This window comes from Taudactylus pleione, unplaced genomic scaffold, assembly GCF_031769625.1.
Source record: "Taudactylus pleione unplaced genomic scaffold, aTauple2 ptg000053l, whole genome shotgun sequence".
In the NCBI taxonomy this organism is placed as follows: domain Eukaryota; kingdom Metazoa; phylum Chordata; class Amphibia; order Anura; family Myobatrachidae; genus Taudactylus; species Taudactylus pleione.
Genome location: NW_028284455.1, coordinates 34,538,823 through 34,559,722, shown reverse-complemented (window position 1 = coordinate 34,559,722; position 20,900 = coordinate 34,538,823). Strand labels below are relative to the sequence as shown.

Below are 20,900 nucleotides of genomic sequence, written 5' to 3'. Positions count from 1 at the left end.
GAAACTAAGTCCATAAGTTCCCGCTGTTTGACAGATTCCGGTAAGCCAATCAGACGTAGATTATTGCAGCGGTTGCGATTCTCCAAATCTTCCAACTTTTCCTGCATGGTGACAATGGAAGCTTCCTGCGTTTCAATTACCGATTTGGCCGTAGTAAGATCATCTTCAAGATTTGAAATGCGTTGTTCTGCTTCATCAAACCACACACTATGCTCGCGAAGCTGCGTCACAGCCGAATCTATCGCCTCTTTCAGACCAGCCAACTTTTTATCAAGCAATGGTGAAAGAAGATCCGAGATTTCCTGTGCTTTGGCCACCGACGCGGCACTGAATTTGGAAGGATCAGACACGCCATCCATGATATCATCCCCAGCCGGGGAAGCAGGAGGACTAGAGGTGGTAGATGCTGTGGTTCTGGTCTCTGCCTCTAACACCTGGACCTCCCTTACCACCCTTTTGTATTTTGGTCACGTGTTTATCCATATTTAGATCTCAGATAATGGACTTTGCTAGGAAAATTGATTATATTCAATATTCCAAAGAACAAAACAAAAACTGAATAATCCTGACCAGCAGGGAGAGCTGATATAGATATAGTGCCTTAGGAGATCCAGAAAAACTCTCAGATGTGTCTCTGTGTAGAATTGTGTTACAGGAACAGCAGCTACAGAGCCCTGCCAATCCCAAGATGGCGGCTGTGGGTTAATACACTGCACTGCCCACACAGCACTTATCACCTGTATCACAGGGGGCCAGTGAAGCTAGAGAGGCAGGAAAGTAGGTGACCCCTCCGATAGTACACTTGGGGGATAGAGGTGACAGGGGAAGCAGCTGTGCGGTCCGGCCGGAGCCAAAATGGCGGCCGCGATTAGTGGTGCTATGGACTGCACCTAAACTCCGGGGTTATTGTGATGGTGGGGAGCCGGGAATAGTCTCCGCTTACCCACCGCTATCTCCAGTGTTCGCGCCGATGTCCGCGCGTCACTGCTCCCGGCGCTGTGGGTGGTAAATCTGCGCCAGTATAGAACGGGAGCGAGAGCTCTCTAAAATGCGGCCATCTTCAAGGTCCGCCCACCGGAAGTCCCTGTTTGGAACATTCTTAAAAAGAAAGAACACACGGAGAGCTCAGCAACACCAAAAGACCCGGAAGACCACGGAAAACAACTGTGGTGGATGACAGAAGAATTATTTCCCTGGCCAAATCAAGAACACTCTCCAGGAGGTAGGTGTATATATGTCAAAGTCAACAATCAAGAGAAGACTTCACAAGAGTGAATATAGAGAATTCACCACAAGATGTAAACCACTGGTGAGCCTCAAAAACAGGAAGACCAGATTAGAGTTTGCCAAACAACATCTAAAAAAAATAATTACAGTTCTGGAACAACATCCTATGGACAGATGAGACAAAGATCAACTTGTACCAGAGTGATGGGAAGAGAAGAGTATGGAGAAGGAAAGGAACTGCTCATGATCCAAAACATACCACCTCATCAGTGAAGAATGGTGGTGGTAGTGTCATGGCGTGGGCATGTATGGCTGCCAATGGAACTGGTTCCCTTGTATTTATTGATGATTCGACTGCTGACAAAAGCAGCAGAATGTATTCTGAAGTGTTTCGGGCAATATTATATGCTCATATTCAGTCAAATGCTTCAGAACTCATTGGACGGCGCTTCACAGTGCAGATGGACAATGACCCGAAGCATACTGCAAAAGCAACCAAAGATTTTTATAAGGCTAAAAAGTGGAATGTTATGCAATGGCCAAGTCAATCCCCTGACCTGAATCCGACTGAGCATGCATTTCACTTGATGAAGACAAAACTGAAGGGAAAATGCCCCAAGAACAAGCAGGAACTGAAGACATTTGCAGTAGAGGCCTGGCAGAGCATCACCAAGGATGAAACCCAGCGTCTGGTGATGTCTATGCGTTCCAGACTTCAGGCTGTAATTGCCTGCAAAGGATTTGCAACAAAGTATTAAAAAGTGAAAGTTAGATTTAGGATTGTTTAGTTTGTCCCATTACTTTTAGCCCCTTAAAAAGTGGGAGGCACATATAGAAACCGTTGTAATTCCTACACCATTCACCTGATTTGGATGTAATTACTCTCAAATGAAATCTGAAAGTCTGCAGTTAAATCACATCTTGTTTGTTTCATTTCAAAGCCATTGTGGTGGTGAATAAAGGCCAAAATATAAAAATTCTGTCAATGTCCCAATATTTATGCACCTGACTGTATATATCCTCCGACTACTGACAAAAGTTAACACTAATGTGTATGTGAGTGTACATGTGGCAAACTCCACTGGGGCAGGGACTAATGTGAACAGCCAAATATTCTCTATAAAGTGCTGCTGAATGTGTGTGCGCTATACAAATAACTGGTAATAATAATAAAAGTCAGTGTTTTGGTACGCCTTTCCCCTCCCCCACCCTCACCACCTCATAATGGTGCCCCGCATTTAGCAAAGGTTAAAATGTTGTTCCATTTTAAATTTTAACATGAACAATCTCCTCTACAGTAAATTTTTACTGTTCCAGTTACAGGGCGGTCTTTGTAATATATACCAGTGGTTCTCAAACTCGGTCCTCAGGACCCCACACAGGTCACGTTTTCCAGGTCACCCAGCAGGTGCACTGGTGTATTCATTACTCACTGACACATTTTAAAAGGTCACAGGTGGCTATAATTATTTCACTTTTGATTCTGTTAAGAGACTTGGAAAACATGCACTGTGTGGGGTCATGAGGACCGAGTTTGAGAACCTTTGATCATGTCATTTTTGCTAACTTTCTAGCTTATAATCTTTCTCAGAGCATTCCTCTCTGATCCGTCCAGGTAGGCTTCAGCATGAGCAATCAGGTCCTAACATTATTACATTTGTAATCAATCTTCACCTTAATGACCAGAAGTTCATTGGCCTGGGAGCACTCTAAGCCGTATAGTACATAGGGTTTGATGTTATGCAGGCACAGACACCACATTATTTTGCAACTTGTTTTGTTTTAGGCCTGATTCAGCAAGGATCGCAATTGCAATTACACACACAATCGGCTGATTGTTGCGTCCTGCGCATGCATCACAGCGCCAGTGCCCGAAAACTCCACTGTGATCACAGTGGCTACACAGACCCATCACAGAGTGATTGACAGGAAGTACCATTTGGGGGTGGTGAGGGGGAGGCAGGGGGTATGTTGGTAAAACTCAGACGTGCCAGTGCGTTTGAAAGCTGTTGCAGGGGCGTGCGTAAATGATCTACTGCAATGCCATACGCAGCTTGTGTACTCACAGTGTGCAATGAGGTTAGCAATTCCTGAGTAAGGTCAGAGCTTGTGCACCTGTGCGTGAGGCTGCGTTTGTACCCAATGTTACCAATGGTTTCGCAGTCTTGCTCAGTATTACATCTGTGTGTAAGGTAAGGTGGGCGTCCTTATGTTCTGCTGTGATGGCATAGCGATCGCAGAGGATTAGCATACTATCGTAGTGAGACTATTGCAATCACAGTTCCGATCCGTAGTGAATCAGGCCCATTGTTACAGGTCAGCAATAGGTCGTTATTTTACTGCATTTGAATGTTCAATTTTTGTACCTGTTACAATGTAACTATTTATATTATCCTTTGGTTATTCATATCAATTATTTTCAAAGTTAAGGGTCCCACACATTTGCAATCACAAAAAAAAGATACACAGATTGTGATTTTTTTTACCCCAATTTAAAGATTCCTTAATCCACAAATCTGTGCCCATACATTACAGTTTTTTTTCAGTGACTTGCAGATCATTTTCAAGAAAGACAGATTGGCCAATCGTGAGAGGCTCATCATTTTACTAGTAACGGTCTGCAAATCGGTTGGGGTATATTTACTAAACGTATATTCTAATTGATTTTGATCTATTAAAAAATCTATAAAAATCAATCAACATCGATGTTGTGTTTCTGGGGCTAAATCACACATTTACTAATCCTTAAAAAAATAAAAAATAAATTGTCTGTTAGTAAATTTGTTGATCGATTTTAAATCGATTAAAATCCACCTTTAGTAGATATACTTCTAGTAATCTACAGTCCAGATTGGTCTGTAAAATCCAACATGTTGGACAACCTGATTCACCTATTCAAATAACTTTTTGGTTGGAATCTGTGATCAGTGACCCTGCATTGCAGATTTTTTTACACAATCATCTGCAAAACAAAGAAGTACCCCAATAGATTGGGAAGCACTGGCCTAATTAGATAATCACCTCGAAGAATACACATTTATTTTAAGAAAATTAACAGAATATACACATCTTCCAATATATATTAAAACACACATTCCATCTTCCAGATATGCTATATATCTTTTGAGGACATATTTTGGTAATGGATGTCATCTTTATTTACTAAAACCAAAAATGTCCAATTTATGAAAACAAAAGTTTAAGGGGTTACTAAATGTTGGGTTCTAAAACCTGACGCTTCTGATCAGGTTTATGCCCAAAATTAAAAGGGCAATGCTTTTACTAGTCATGATTTGCTACTAAAATCAATGCCCTCTTAAATTTTGGGTATAAACACGATCAGAAACGCTGGGTATTAGAGCCCTACACTTAGTAAATAAACCCCTAAAGTTGTTAATAGGTTTGTAGCTGATTGTAGGATTTCATCATATAGGTGCAGCTTCTAGGGCTGATTCAGAGTTTGGAGCAAAGCAAAAAAAAGGATATGACTATGCACATGAACAAACCATGTAGGTAAAATACTGGTTGCTTTTGCTTGTAGCCCACTAATGCTGGACAGCTTTATTTTTACACTGCAATCTAAACTTGAGTTTGGATGCACCCCTCTCACATCTAAATCTCTCTGCATATTTTACATCTGTCCCACCTGCAGTGCAGCATGGTTTTACCAATGTGCACAATTACTGCGCTTATTTACTTTGCTCCCTACTCAGAATTAGCCCCTCTGTGTCTAAAGCTGGGTACACACTGATATATCGCCCGTTCCATTGATATACCCATGGTGCATCGCCGGGTGAGTACAGCAGATATGTCTGTGAACTACTGTATGTCGTTCACAGGCATATCCGATCTGCTGTGCAGCACAGCAGATGCCGATATGTATGAAAGATCTGCTGCAGGGACCCGGCAGTGATTGACAGCTCAACTGGGCGGGCATTTAAATTTAAATGCCTGCCCAGTTGAGCTGTCAAACCCGGCACATCGGGCATTGGTAAGATGATTGGTAAGTGTGTATACAGTATTGACCTAGTGTGTACCTAGCTTAAACCTTTGTATTACTTATGTGAAAAAGTGAAAGCATACACACAACCAGAAAACTAAACAAGATAAGATTTTATTATTTAAAAAGAAAAGATACAAAAAACTTTCTCATTGAGGTTTATAAAATTTGCTTTGAACAAAGACCCGTGGCACACAGAGACCTTCCTTCTTATTCACAGTCTCTCGCTGCACGTACACATTTGAGGCTTCCTTGTACCCGGCTGTGGTGAAGAGATGCTGCAAATATTCTGAAATACAGGAAATAAGACTCTTACTAAAGTCTGGTTGGTAAGCATTTTTTTTAAAGCTAATAAAGTTATTCTCCACACACGAGGCCTGATACAGAGCTGAATGGGTTGGGTATGGGATGCCGGCAGACCTGGCTGTCAGAATCCCGACAGGGCTAGTATACAGACACTTGTTGTTTGGTATGCTAACCCTCCCCTCTCCCTACCCTAAACCTCCCTCTTTAGTACCTAACCCTAACCTCTCCCCTTAGTGCCTGAACCTAACCTCCCCCTCCCCACACCCTAAAGCTAATCTTCCTCCCTTAGAGGCCTATTCATCAACACTAAATTAACGTTTCTAAGGACATTTTCCTTAAATAAAGTTATTTTAGTATTCATGAAGCCACTTAGCACAGAAGGTATCACTGATATCTCCTTGCTAAGTCCCCCTGCGTTAATTTCCACACTCCCCATACATTAGTATGGGGATGTGGAAATTATGGTATTCATCAAATTCCGAAAATTATGTTCAGAATTTGATGGAGGTACTATCCGCCACTGTGAGGTGGCGAATAGCAGGTGAAACTTACCTGCTTCCAGTTGGACAGGTCCCCCGGCGGTCTGGTGCGTCCTCTGGCTCCGGAGGCTGGTCGGACACTGTGTTCTCCCAGCAGAACACAATAAAGATTAGAAAAAAAAAAAACTTTTTTTTTTTTCTTCTAATTTGTACTGTGGTCTGCTGGGAGACCACATGACAGACCAGCAGGACGGAGCCGGAGGCTGCTGCGCGGACAGGTAAGTGCTGAAGGGGGGGGGGTAGGTGAGCAGGGGGGAAGGGGGGGCATGTGAGCGGAGGGGGGGACAAACTTACCGCATGTGTAGGCAGTGCTGCGCATGCGCTGGGTTAACGAATTTAACAGCGCATGCGCAGCACTGTTTCCAGCTGCGGTAAGTTAGTGTAGACAGGGATAACTATCTATTTCCTGAAAAGCGGTCATCGCAAAAATGACAGCTTTTCGGAATAGATAGTTATAGGGAGGAGGAATGATGAATTCCTCCGGTAATTAGGTAGAACTCCATGCGAGTTCTAAACCTAATTACCTCCAGGGAAAGTTTAGTAATGATGAATAGGCCCCTTAGTGCCTAACCCTCCTCCCCACCCCGTTACTTACCTTCAGCATCCCGGGGTCGGGATGACAGCATCGGTATTGTGAGAGGCGTTGAGATTCTGGCGCCGGTAATATCAGCGCTGGCATCACGGCCTGCCAGGATACTGACTGTATCCCAGCTGAATGTACGTCTATCTGTAGAGCATATAATGTATATTTTTGTACTGCGCATTCTTTGGAACCAAGCGTAACTGGGCTGTGACAGGGTGCTCTCATGTCAGAAAACTTTAGTCAGCAGGGGTGTATCTATAATGGGTGCAGGGTGTGCACCCATAGTACTTACCTCTCCGAAGTCCCACGTCGGCGCGGGGGTCAGACGCTGTAAAAACGACTGGAAAATGGCCTCCGTGGCCATTTTCCCATTGTTTGCGCATGAGCAGTACAGGGAAAATGGCCACCGCGGGCATTTCCCCAGTGACCTGCGCATACTCTTTCTAGTGCCCAATGTCTATAACTCCGGCTCTGGCCGCGCACAGCACAGCGTGCTGCCGGACACCGGACAGAAAGGAGGGGGCCCGTGCCGGAAGCTGCACACGGGCCCCCTCCTCTCTAGAAATGCCCGTTAGTCAGGATGTGCATACAGAACTGCAGGCTATGCCAAGTTGGACAGAAGAGTAAATACACCTGTTTCCATGCGTAACATTGACACCAGGTATAGGCTGGTGTAAGTGCAACCTGATGATGATGGTACAGTAGGAATCGGTACGATTTACCGCCAGACGCTTGTCCCGACAGCGGCTGCCCGACATGGGGGAAAATCACGATCGTACCCAGGTAACTATTAACTAACCTCCCCCCCTAACTCTAACCCTCCTTAGGTGTGCCTAACCCTAACCTTCCCCCCAGTGCCTAAACCTAACCCCCCCTTCCCCGCCGCCTAAACCTAAGTCCCCCCCGGGAGCCCTAAACCTAACCTCCCCCCACGGCTGTCCGTGCTCAGCGCCCGGCATCACTTCGATCGGGATTGGATCGATAGATTTAGACGCCTGTCATTTAGCCCTCGCCGGGATAAAGCAGTCGGGAAGCTGGCTGTCATGATCAAGTCTGCCGGCTTCCTGACTGAATACCGGTACAGTATGTATCAAACCAATCGATTGGATATGGGGTGGGTGGACTGCGATGATTCCTACAACTCTGCTGATTTGCATTCATCCCAGCATATTGTGTATCTGAGAGAAGCAATATCTAATTATAGGGGGGTGTATCAACCTTCTGGAATGGAGAAGTTGTCCATAACAACCAATCAGCTTCTACTTTTTATCTAATAGAATGTACTTGATAAATGATAGCTTGGAGCTGATTGGTTGCTCTGTGTAGCTTTTCTACTTGCCTGCTTCTCCACTCTTTACAAGGTTTGATAAATCTCCCTCAAAGTATACTAGGTGGACACCTGCCCTACTGGTTCTTGGAAATGCCATCTAGATTGCATGCATTTGTAACGTGTATTAAGCCTTTCCCATAAACATGGTAATTCAGCTAATAGAATGCTTTCCTTTCTGTTGCCAAGCTGTCCAATGAGGTTCAGGAGTTGCTTATATGCTAATTGTAGAGTGAACAGTGTGACCAGTAAGATACAAGAACATGTGCACCCTGTCAAGAAACATGCTGCCACAGAAAATGTAGCCCACAATACAATGCTGCCACAGAAAATGTTGCCCACAATACAATGCTGCCACAGAAAATGTAGCCCACAATACAATGCTGCCACAGAAAATGTATGCCCACAATACAATGCTGCCACAGAAAATGTAGCCCACAATACAATGCTGCCACAGAAAATGTAGCCCACAATACAATGCTGCCACAAAAAATGTAGCCCACAATACAATGCTGCCACAGAAAATGTAGCCCACAATACAATGCTGCCACAGAAAATGTATGCCCACAATACAATGCTGCCACAGAAAATGTATGCCCACAATACAATGCTGCCACAGAAAATGTATGCCCACAATACAATGCTGCCACAGAAAATGTATGCCCACAATACAATGCTGCCACAGAAAATGTAGCCCACAATACAATGCAGCCACAGAAAATGTAGCCCACAATACAATGCTGCCACAGAAAATGTAGCCCACAATACGATGCTGCCACAGAAAATGTAGCCCACAATACAATGCGGCCACAGAAAAAGTAGCCCACAATACAGTGCAGCCACAGAAAATGTATGCCCACAATACAATGCTGCCACAGAAAATGTAGCCCACAATACAATGCAGCCACAGAAAAGGTATGCCCAGAATACAGTGCAGCCACAGAAAATGTAGCCCACAATTCAATGCGGCCACAGAAAATGTAGCCCACAATACAATGCGGCCACAGAAAATGTAGCCCACAATACAATGCTGCCACAGAAAATGTAGCCCACAATACAATGCGGCCACAGAAAATGTAGCCCACAATACAGTGCAGCCACAGAAAATGTAGCGCACAATACAGTGCAGCCACAGAAAATGTAGCGCACAATACAATGCAGCCACAGAAAATGTAGCCCACAATACAATGCTGCCACAGAAAATGTAGCCCACAATACAATGCTGCCACAGAAAATGTAGCCCACAATACAATGCTGCCACAGAAAATGTAGCGCACAATACAGTGCAGCCACAGAAAATGTAGCGCACAATACAATGCAGCCACAGAAAATGTAGCCCACAACACAATGCTGCCACAGAAAATGTTTGTCCACAACACAATGCTGCCACAGAAAGTGTTTGTCCACAACACAATGCATCATTGACTGACCACCAGCATCTGGGAGAAGTACCACGGCAGAAGTTTAACTTAATAAGAGAAAATTAAAAATGAATAATTTTTTGATTAAATTCTATTGTTGAAACCATTCTGGCTACAGACCAATGCTTCCACACGTCACCAGACCATTCATTCACAGAATTAGTTTTGTTTTTAAACACAGAAGAAAGTGCATGTACCTGCCTCAAAGTCATACAGACAGCATAGTTATGGAAAGCAAATAGTGATGAATCAGTTAACATGTTTCTAAAACCTATTTCATGACCATAGTATGAGTAGCATTTCTGACATTAGCAGCGAGGCAGTCAGGTTCAGTCACTCCTAGCATACATGTCATCCTACAAAGTGGTAACTTACCTCTACTGGCACTTTAATGTTTGTATGTGTTATTACCCCTTTAAATGGTGGTTTTATAAATTACAAATTGTGCTATGTAGCAACTGATTAAAAGGGACTTTTTGCACATTTGGTCTGCTCCACCTATATTTGTACCCTTTGCTAGCTAAAACAGATTGTGCTACTTCCTTTCTTATTTCTTTGTAACATCTGATAAGACTAAATTACAAACAGTTGTGATAAAATCCAGGAATATGCCTGAAGCCGCCGGCTTATAGGACATTCACTGTACTGACAATAGCTATATCAGCTGGTTTATAGGACATACACCGTACTGACAATAGCTATATCAGCTGGCTTATAGGACATACACTGTACTGACAATAGCTATATCAGCTGGCTTATAGGACATACACTGTACTGACAATAGCTATATCAGCTTTCACTCTCTGAAAGGTCATTGAGATCAGCCCCACATTTATATCCAGTGTACAAGTGCCTTTCTATTCTCATCAGGCTATTTCCCTTATATTACTTCCATCTACATTTTCAGGTTAGATGACATTAACCTACAAATGAGATATGACAAAGAGGATTTTCATTGGCCCTAGGTAGATGGATAAACAGACCATATCATTAGCCATCTTCCAAGATGTATACAGTCCCCCTCATCCTATGCCTACATAAAATACTGTTTTGCATAAAAATATAGGTTTCTCAATGTTTCTATTTGTTATTGGGTATACACCGTGGTGAAAGCAGTTTTCATTTACTTGCCCCATTATGAGCATGATATCTTGCTTTTGATGTTTAAGCACAATTATTGCAACATTATGAATATGTATACATACAATATTATTCTGACTTTTGAGAGCAGTCAGATGGAGGTCCACTTTTTAGATTTGAATATATATATCAGTAACAACCTTAGAGAAACGAAACATTACATTAAACCTACAGATAACAATAATTATATACCGACTTCAAGTAACCATCATCCAGTATGGTTAAAAAGTGTCCCAAAAAGCCAAATTCAAAGAATAAGACTTAATTGCTCTGAATTAGAGGTCTTTGAACAGCAGGCAAGAGATATGAGAGAAAATTTCTTAGAAAAGGGATATGACAATTGTGTCATTAATAAGAAAATTGAAGAAATGAAGAACATAAATAGAAAAGAACTTCTGACACATAAGGAGAAAAAAGAAGTGGACACCAAACAAAAAATTCCGTTTATCACTAAATTTAGTGGGCAATTTAGGGAAATTTAAAAAGTTTTTAATAAATATTGGCATATTCTTACTAAAGATCCTATGCTTAAGACGATTATACCGGATAAACCTAGTTTTGAATATAGGCGTGCTGAGAATTTAAGAAATCGTCTGGTGAAGAGTGCCATTCCTGAGAAAAGAATAAATCGTATCAAAACGATAGGGCAATCTCCACATCTCTGAAAGCCTATGTGTAAGGCAAATAAAAATACCCCCAGAAAAGTGGAGGAATTTACCTCTAATTCCAATGGCTCTAAATTCAAAGTCAAAGATTTTATGACCTGCAACAGCAAAAACTGTATATATCTAATAGAGTGCAGTTGCAACCTTCAGTATATAGGCAAAACATCAAGGACTCTCCGAGAGAGATGGGCAGAACATGCCAGGAATATCAAAAATGGATACGACAAACACCATCTGTCGAACCATTTTAAAGAAAAACATGCATGTTCTGTGGATTCCATAAAATTAGTGATTGGTATCAAAAAAGTAGTGGGTAATTGGCGGAAGAAAAATTCCAGTACTGCCTTAGCCCAATGTGAAATGAAATATATACACGATGTGAAAACATTAGTCCCATATGGACTAAACGCAGAATTTGAAATTAAATGGTTTCTGTAAATTATGGTATTTGATACTATGTTTATCCGTTGTGTAAGTGAGTTGGGGGATTTTTTGCCCCTATATTATAATTATTATCTTTATGAATTATATTCCTAGATACACATATATGGAATAAGGGTATTTGTTCAATTATATGCTCCCTGTATTGCCTGTGATTTTATTTATTTATTTTTCTATGCCAACTATAAGTTCACAATATGAACCAAGTCTGTTTAGATGAAGTTTATATAGGAATATAAAGATAATCCCTGGCTGGAATTATATAAAAAACGGGGATTAATATTTTGTGTGCCCAATGTATTTTGGGGACATAACCCCGGAAGTTACATTTAAGGTGAAAGTATTGCGCTGGAACGCATACTAACACTTTGAAGTCGGGCCCCAGTGATGACCTAAACGGGGATCCAGCGGGGATGTATACACAAGTTTTCCGGAAGTCGTGCTGTGGTGACTACTTAACGGTGACACGCAAGCTAGGAGCAGCAGTGACACGCAAGCCGGATATAAGCGATGACACGCATACCAGGTTCTCCAGTCCAGGCACTAGAGAACAAAAACATCTTTCTCTGGTGCCGATTGGGGATGGGGGAGCACTAGTGGGTATTCGATCTGTCACTCAGAAACCGGAAGTAAAAGATACAACACTGATTATATAGTATTTTAATACTTTGGAATATGTATTTTATATGCGGATTATGGACATTCTTATGATTGTACCTCAATACAGAATATGTACAAAACGGTTAGTGTTTTATGTTAAAATTAAGGTACATTTTTTTTATTTTTATCCAGGAATGAAGGGCGGGACCTTATACAAAATAAATATCAGTCTGTTTGGAATTCACACCACTGCCTTGAAAAAGACTAGATAGTCGAAACGCGTTGGTGTGGTGTTTGTTTTTACTTATCCAGTGTTGGAGCAGCCATTACCTTATCATTGGGGTAAGAATACCCGGGTACATTCTATGTAATATATTTACTTCCCCAGTGATGTTAAAATCAGGAATGTGTATGTTGCCGATTCATATGGATTAATTTTATCAGGAAGACTTTATTTTGGACATATTAATAAAATCTATTATATAAGAAGTTGCTATTTTCATCTTTGTTGGAGTGAAAAACATTTCCAGCATAAAGATACCGCTATATGAGGATTCACTACAATTACGTGTAAGCATACGTGTAAGCACGCTTTGTTGTTTGGATTAACACGTGGTGTGGTAACATTTATTGTAACCGTGTACACAAAGGAAAGAAACTGAAAGAAACCTTGATGTGTATGGTATATATTAGTGGATGTAAGCCTTATTGTAAGCATTGAATGCTGAATGTGCACCTGTGGGTGACCTGCTACCAGTAGATCAACACGAAAAGCCATTTTTTAGATGTGGAAGGGACCATTTTTTATGACTTTCATATAGAAAATACTATAATTACAGAAATACTATACTATCAGATATTTTTTATTTTTTATCGTTTCTCTTTTATATATGGACACATTTGTTTGAAAACGTCTGAGAAGAAAACCCAAATTAAGAAGAAATACGGATACTAACAACTTTAAGTATATGAATTAACCCAATATTGAAGCGCACTGTTCTATCTGTTTGTATTGTATTGTGATTGTATTAGGTATTGATAACACCTATTTGGAATAGTAGCGGCTTCTTACAGCGCAAAGGGGAATCACCATTTTTCTGACAATTATTCAGTATTGGCTCTTATATGCAAAATACAGGATCTCTATACACTTTTATAAACACAAATGCTCTTAAAACAACAGGTTTTGCACATAAATAATATGAGATATGGTAAGAACTTACCCTTGTTATCTCTATTTCTACGAAGTCCATAGGGTTCCACAGGATACCTTGGGGTATAGGTGTGACGTCAGTCGCAGGGCACCAAAGAGTTAAGCTTTCAGCCTCCCAGGATGCACTAGGTCCCCCTCCTATACCCCGCCCCCGGGCCAAGGCACCTCAGTTAGTTACCAAGCCATAGGCCGGAGGAGGAGAAGGAAGAGAGAGAACAAAGATCTGGACACATACAAGAATCACATTCTCACCAGAGGGAGATGGAAAACCGGTGACCAGAGCAAAGCCCATCTGCAGCACAGGTGTGACAGGGCGGGAGTCCTGTGGAACCCTATGGACTTCGTAGAAATAGAGATAACAAGGGTAAGTTCTTACCATATCTCATATTTTCTACTTCAGGGTCCATAGGGTATCCACAGGATACCTTGGGGATGTCCCAAAGCAGTATCCTTTAAGGGTGGGGACGCTCCTGTGCAGAAAGGAGAATCCGCCGCCCGAAGGAAGCATCCTGAGAGGCGAAGGTGTCAAACCTGTAATACCTCACGAAGGTATGGACAGAAGACCACGTAGCAGCCTTGCAGATCTGAACTGCCGAGGCACCACGTCGAGCTGCCCACGAAGGACCCACAGACCTAGTGGAATGAGCCTTCAGAGAAGGAGGGACCGGTAGGCCTTCATGAAGATAAGCTTCAGAAATAGCCATACGGATCCAGGCTGCCAAAGTTTGCTTTGAAGCAGGCCAACCCTTTTTACGGAAGCCATAGAGGACAAACAAAGCGTCCGACTTCCTAAACGAAGAAGTGCGGTCAACATAAGTCCTTAAGGCCCGCACAATATCCAAAGAGGCCTCACCCACGGAAAGACCCGGTGAGTTAAAGGCCGGAACAACTATTTCCTCGTTAACATGAAACTGGGAAACAACTTTGGGAAGAAACTCGGGCCGAGTGCGGAGCACTGCCCTGTTCCCATAAAAAACCAAGAAAGGGGGTCTACAAGAAAGAGCCCCTAACTCAGAAACACGTCTGGCCGAAGCAATGGCCAGAAGGAAAACAGTCTTAGCTGTTAGCCATTTAAGATCCACTGAGCCCAGTGGTTCAAACGGCGGTCCTTGGAGAGCCCTCAGGACCACAGCCAAATCCCAAGGCGCCACAGGTGGAACAAAGGGCGGCTGAATGCGGAGAACACCCTGCATAAAGGTGCGCACATCCGGGATTGTAGCAATCCTACGGTGAAACCAGACAGATAGGGCCGAAACCTGTACCTTCAAAGAAGCAAGGCGAAGCCCATGATCTAGTCCCGCTTGCAGGAAGGCGAGAATCCGAGACAGACGAAACTCCCGCGGTGCATAACCTCTCGGTCTACACCACTGGAAGAACGTATGCCACACGCGATGGTATATCCTCGCGGAAGACGGTTTCCGAGCTTGTAACATGGTACGCACCACAGAGCTGGAAAACCCCCGGGACCTCAGCATGGCCGTCTCAACAGCCACGCCGTCAAAGACAGCCGAGTCAGGTCTGGGTGAAGGCAAGGACCCTGAGACAGAAGGTCCGGTCGTAGCGGCAACCGCAGAGGAATGTCCACGGACAGACCCTGAAGGTCTGAGAACCAGTGCCGTCTGGGCCACACGGGAGCTATCAACAGGAGCGTCCCTCCTTCCTGTTTGAATTTCCGGATTACCCGTGGAAGAAGGGAGACCGGAGGGAACAGGTATGCGAACCGGAACGTCCACCGGACGGACAGAGCATCCACCAGAGACGCCCCTTCGTCTCTTGTGCGAGACCCGTACACCGGCAACTTGTTGTTGTGCCGGGACGCCATGAGGTCGATTTCTGGAAGACCCCACCTGTCCACCAGTAGTTGAAAAACGTCCGGGTGCAGGGACCATTCCCCCGGATGAACGTCCTGGCGACTTAGAAAGTCCGCCTCCCAATTTAGCACTCCCGGGATGAAGACCGCTGATATGGCCGGAAGATTGCGCTCCGCCCAAACCAGGATCCGAGAGACCTCTACGAGAGCCGCCCGACTGCGAGTTCCTCCTTGCCTGTTTATGTAGGCCACGGTGGTAGCGTTGTCCGACTGGACCTGCACCGGGCGACCCTGGAGAAACCGCTGTGCCTGCTGGAGAGCATTGAAGACCGCACGGAGTTCCAAGATATTTATTGGAAGCTCCGCTTCTGTCGGCGTCCACCTGCCCTGGAACAAGTGTGGACCCGAAACTGCTCCCCAGCCCCGAAGACTGGTGTCCGTTGTCAACAGGACCCAATTTGGAACCCAGAACGGACGTCCCTTGTTGAGGTGGGTCGTCTGTAACCACCACGCAAGGGACAGGCGAACCTCCTGGGTGAGCACAATCGTCTGGGACTTCAAAGACTGAGTCAGCCCGTTCCACTTGGACAGGATCAGGTGCTGCAGAGGTCTGGAGTGAAACTGGGCGTATTCCACCATGTCGAACACCGACACCATGGAGCCCAGTAACCTCATCGCCGAGTGTAAGGACACCCGGCGGTTGTGCAGGCAACTGCGCACCCTTGACTGTAAAGCAGAGATCTTGTCCTCCGTCACGAAGATCCTTTGCTGTCCCGAGTCCAATAAGGCTCCAAGATGCAGAATCCTCCGAGACGGGATTAGAGTGGACTTCTGCCAGTTGATTAGCCAGCCGTGCCGTTGCAGCAGTGCAATGGTCAGGTCCAAGTGGCGTAACAGGAGCTCTGGAGATCCTGCCACCAATAACAGGTCGTCCAAATACGGCAACATGCGGACTCCCTGCAGCCGCAGAGAAGCCGCCATGACCGCCATCACCTTGGTGAAAACACGTGGTGCTGTTGCCAGGCCAAAAGGTAACGCCCGAAACTGGAAGTGGTCGCTGCGGATTGCAAACCTGAGGAACTGTTGATGGCGCCAAAGAATAGGGACATGCAGGTAAGCGTCCTGTATGTCCAATGACACCAAGTAGTCCCCAGGTTCCAGCGCCAGAATGATGGACCGTAGGGTCTCCATCCGAAACTTCGGGACCCGCAAAGACTTGTTGAGTGCTTTGAGGTTGAGAATCGGACGATATGACCCATTGGGTTTCTGTACCAAAAATAGATTTGAATAGAAACCCTGGCCCCTCTGGGAGAATGGAACCGCCACTATAACTCCAGCCTGGAGCATAGTGTGCAATACCTTCCGCAGCTCCGTAGCCTTGTTCCGGTCTGATGGGAGACCCGTGGTGAAGAAGCGAGCCGGGGGTCTGTGCCGGAAGGAGAGGGCGTATCCGTGGGAAACCACCTCCAGAACCCAAGTGTCTGTCGTAGTGGTCGACCAACACTGGGCGAACTGTAGCAGGCGGCCTCCCACCCTGGGATCCCCCAAAGGGAGGCCCGGACCGTCAGGCCGCAGGCTTGTCATCTGGCTTGGGGGCCGGACGTCTGGTACTCCATGCCTGCTTCCGGGGCTTGACCGATTTCTTAGGGCCAGCCTGTCGAGGAAACGACTGTGGTTTGGGCCTGCCCTGGGCCCTAGATGACCGAAAGGACGATGGTCCCGAACCAGAAGGAGCAGCGGCCGACGGGAGACAAGCAGATTTGGCTGCCGCCAGCGTGGCCACAATCTTATCCAGATCCGGACCGAAGAGAACTTCTCCGGTAAACGGCAACGCTTCCAGACCTTTCTTGGAATCTGCGTCCGCCTTCCAGGATCGCAGCCACAAGGTGCGACGAGCAGCTACCGCTGCTGAAGAAATTCTAGACACCAGAGTACTAATGTCTAGAGCCGCCTCGTTGATGTAGGTGGCCGAATCACGGAGATTGCCAATCAACTCCGCCTGATCGGCCGGACAGTCGGATTCAAAAGAAGCCTCTAATGAATCCGCCCAGCGCTCCATCGCTCTGGCAACCCAGCAAATGGCCATAGCCGGCCGTGCTGCCCCCCCTGCAAGGGAATAAGCGGACTTCAGGCAGATTTCTACCTTGCGGTCCGTAGCATCCTTAAGGGAGGACATGGATGGCATCGGCAATGTGGCACTACGGACAAGACGGGTCACGTGAGAATCCACCTGTGGAGGGGATTCCCACTTAGCAAAATAATTATCCGCGAACGGATAAGCCACCGCCAGGCGTCTCTGCGGCTGGTATCTTTTGCCAGGTTGTTTCCACGCCTCCTCTAAATGGTCCACCAACTGACCCGAAAGAGGAAAGACTGTGGCATCGCCTTTCACATCTTTGAAAAAGGCATACTTAGATTTAGCCGCTGGGGGAACTTCGTCCTCAATCACCAAGGCTGTGCGGACCGCCCGAATAAGTCCAGGAATATATACTTTGGACTTAGCATCAGCGTCCTTAGGATGGAGAGGTTCCTGATCGTAAGGATCAAGAATCTCCCCATCATCAGACGTCCCTTCGTCATCCTCATAAGGAGCGGACAGAGACGCCACCGGCCTTTTATGAGGCCGCATCACAGACTCCCCTTGCAACACATCCGACAAGTGCTGTACAGAACTCGTCAGGGAGTTAACCCACGCTGGCTCCTGAGAACCCGGGAGCGGGGAAATAGGGAGACTGTGGGGTACCACCAATTGTCGTGGGAACCCCTGCATGGGTGACGACACCACAGACTGCTGGGACAAACCCATCGGAGTAAACGCGGGTTGCGGAGCTAACTGGCCCACTAAAGCTGTTAACGCCTGAGCGAAACAAGCCCAGGGCGGCTCCTGTACCGGTGCTGTAACCGTAATAGGCCGCGCCATGGACAAACACTGCCGGCAAAGGCCCTCCGCGCTACCCTCCCCCTCCGCTAACGGTACTTTGCACGTGGTACACTGCAGCCGGAGGGGAAAATCACTTTCAGACATGATGGCACCACGTATGTGACCTCTCTCACCAATTAAGTATTAAATAGGCGAGAGACCACCCTGCAGCACCGCACCGCAAGGGCTTTAGCAGAAGAACAGGGACAGTAATAAAGCTGACAGTTTAGAGAAGAAAAGTTACAGGCAGCAGCGCTAGCACAGTCACATACAATGCAGAGAAATAACAATTCCTGCACTAACAGCGCTGATCACTCAACTACACAGACACAGGGCCTGGTAGGACACAGCGCTGCATACACAGACCTGACCACAGCGGAGGAGAGGTATGCGGGGGGACCCAGACCACGATGCTTCCGTCCAGCGCTTCCAGCAGCGTTCACCATGCGTTCTGGAGAAGATGGCCGCCGAGGAGCAGAGAGGAGGCTGGCCTGGGGGAGGAGCGCTGCCACAGGACCAGTCGGCAGCATGCAGAGAGGGCTGTGTGCAGCGGGGGAGGCGCCGGCTGTGAGACAGGGAAGGCGCGCTCCCCTGGCATGCATTTAACCCCTGGGACGCCGCAGCGCTACCGCTCTGCTGCGGTCCGCTGTCCCAGGGGGTAGTGGAAGCGCAGGTTGGTCGCCTGGCTCCACGCTGCAGCCAGTCCCCAGGGAGCCCCCTGCCTGGGGACTTAGGACCATGTGATCAGCGGGGACCCACCGCGGGACTCCGCTGCTTACCTCTGTCCCCCTTGAATCCGGCCATGGTCCGGAGCATCTGGGGTCACCGCTAGCTGTGACCCCAGACGCCCACCAGCATCCCCGGATCAGTACCGGCGTTCTGGTACCGGCGGGGTGTAGGGAAGACAGCATGGACGTCAGGACTGACTGTCCATGCTGTTCATCCAGATGTGCAGCCACAGCTGCATGAAGAATAAGCTTCAGGGGCTCTTCTAGCCCCCACTCCAACAGGTGCACCCGACTCCAGCCGGGCACCAAACTAAACTGAGGTGCCTTGGCCCGGGGGCGGGGTATAGGAGGGGGACCTAGTGCATCCTGGGAGGCTGAAAGCTTAACTCTTTGGTGCCCTGCGACTGACGTCACACCTATACCCCAAGGTATCCTGTGGATACCCTATGGACCCTGAAGTAGAAAATATAATACTGTCTATCGACAGAAAAGTAATACACTATTTACGACAGGCTACAAGTTTTTCTTTAGTGTAATCTATTTTCCTAGAATCTTTGTAGTTTCAGTAGCAGTATAACTGTTGTTCTATGAAGAATTAATGCTGCTAGACAGAATTCATCCATATTATTATATTTGTATGTGGCCACCTTACAATGCAGTGAACAGTAAATCATTCACATCAGTCTCTGCCCTGCTAGAGCTTACAGTCTAAATACCCTACCACACACACACTAGGGTATAGATTTTGGAAAAAGCACATTAACCTACCAGTATATATATTTTTTGGACTTTCTCTCACTCTGTTCAATCTGCCTGTCTGTGGCTAAGGAGTATATTTACTAAAGTGCAGGTTTTTAGAAGTGGAGATGTTGCCCATAGCAACCAATCAGATTCTAGGTATTATCTTCTAGAAGGTGCTAGATAAATGTTACGTAGAACCAGATTGGTTGCTATTGGCAACATCTCCATTTCTTTCCTTACCACTGGGGAGGCGGAACAGATGTAGGAAGGGGCTCATGTAGGCAATGTTTGTTTCTCAATCTACAGCATCATGCCTAAAACCTACTGAAACACATGCCTTTGCATTGCCTCCCTCAAAACCTTTTGTAGCAGTGCTCCTCATAGTGTCTCTGTAATGTTGGGCACAAATGCAGCAATATTGTGACAAGTGCACCCAAAGCAATTGCAATGCCACAATAATAATCCCATCTTCTGATTACTCTAACAGGTTCAAGTATCAGATGAAGAAGTCAGTCAGTGTTCTCCCCAGGCTGTTTTCTGCGGGCACATCACCTGGCAGAAACAGCCTGCCGCCCGGCACTTTTCCCCGCCGACCCCTGCTGTGGAACGCTGGCCTCTGAAGTGACCAGAGGCTAAAGAAGCCTCCGATCTTTTCAGAGGCCAATGTTCCCAGTGATGCACTGCGCGGGTGACGTCATGACATCACACGCGACGTGAGGAGCCTGCCCCGCGTGCCTGCTGGATCTAGTTAGATCCAGTCAGCGCGAGGCAGCGGCCAGCAAGTAAAGGTAAGTGCTGGGCTGGGGCCAGGGCCAGTCTGGGGGCACTACATAAGAGACACTTTAAACCTGGGGGCACTGCATAAGGGATACTATTCAACCTGGGGGCACTGCATAAGGGATACTATTAAACCTGGGGGCACTGCATAAGGGGCCAGCCTGGGGGCACTGCATAAGGGACACTATTAAACCTGGGGGCACTGCATAAGGGGCCAGCCTGGGGGCACTGCATAAGGGACACTATTAAACCTGGGGGCACTGCATAAGGGGCCAGCCTGGGGGCACTGCATAAGGGACACTATTAAACCTGGGGGCACTGCATAAGGGGCCAGCCTGGGGGCACTGCATAAGAGGCCAGCCTGGGGGCACTGCATAAGGGACACTATTTAAGCCTGGGGGCACTGCATAAAGGGCCAGTCTGGGGGCACTATTTAAGCCTGGGTGCACTACATAAGGGACC

The 20,900-nt window shown here is 46.2% G+C and overlaps 1 protein-coding gene across 6 annotated transcripts in view; it reads right to left on the bottom strand.

Moving 5' to 3' along the window:
* Positions 1-5,376: 5,376 nt before the first annotated feature.
* METTL6 (methyltransferase 6, tRNA N3-cytidine) overlaps positions 5,377-20,900 on the bottom strand; it is a 37,419-nt gene continuing 21,895 nt past the window's right edge. For all 6 annotated transcript variants that reach the window (XM_088462789.1, XM_088462788.1, XM_088462786.1 and 3 more), the window contains one exon: positions 5,377-5,516. In XM_088462789.1, the coding sequence (XP_088318915.1) occupies positions 5,377-5,516 (140 nt within the window). The remainder of the gene's footprint in view (positions 5,517-20,900) is intronic.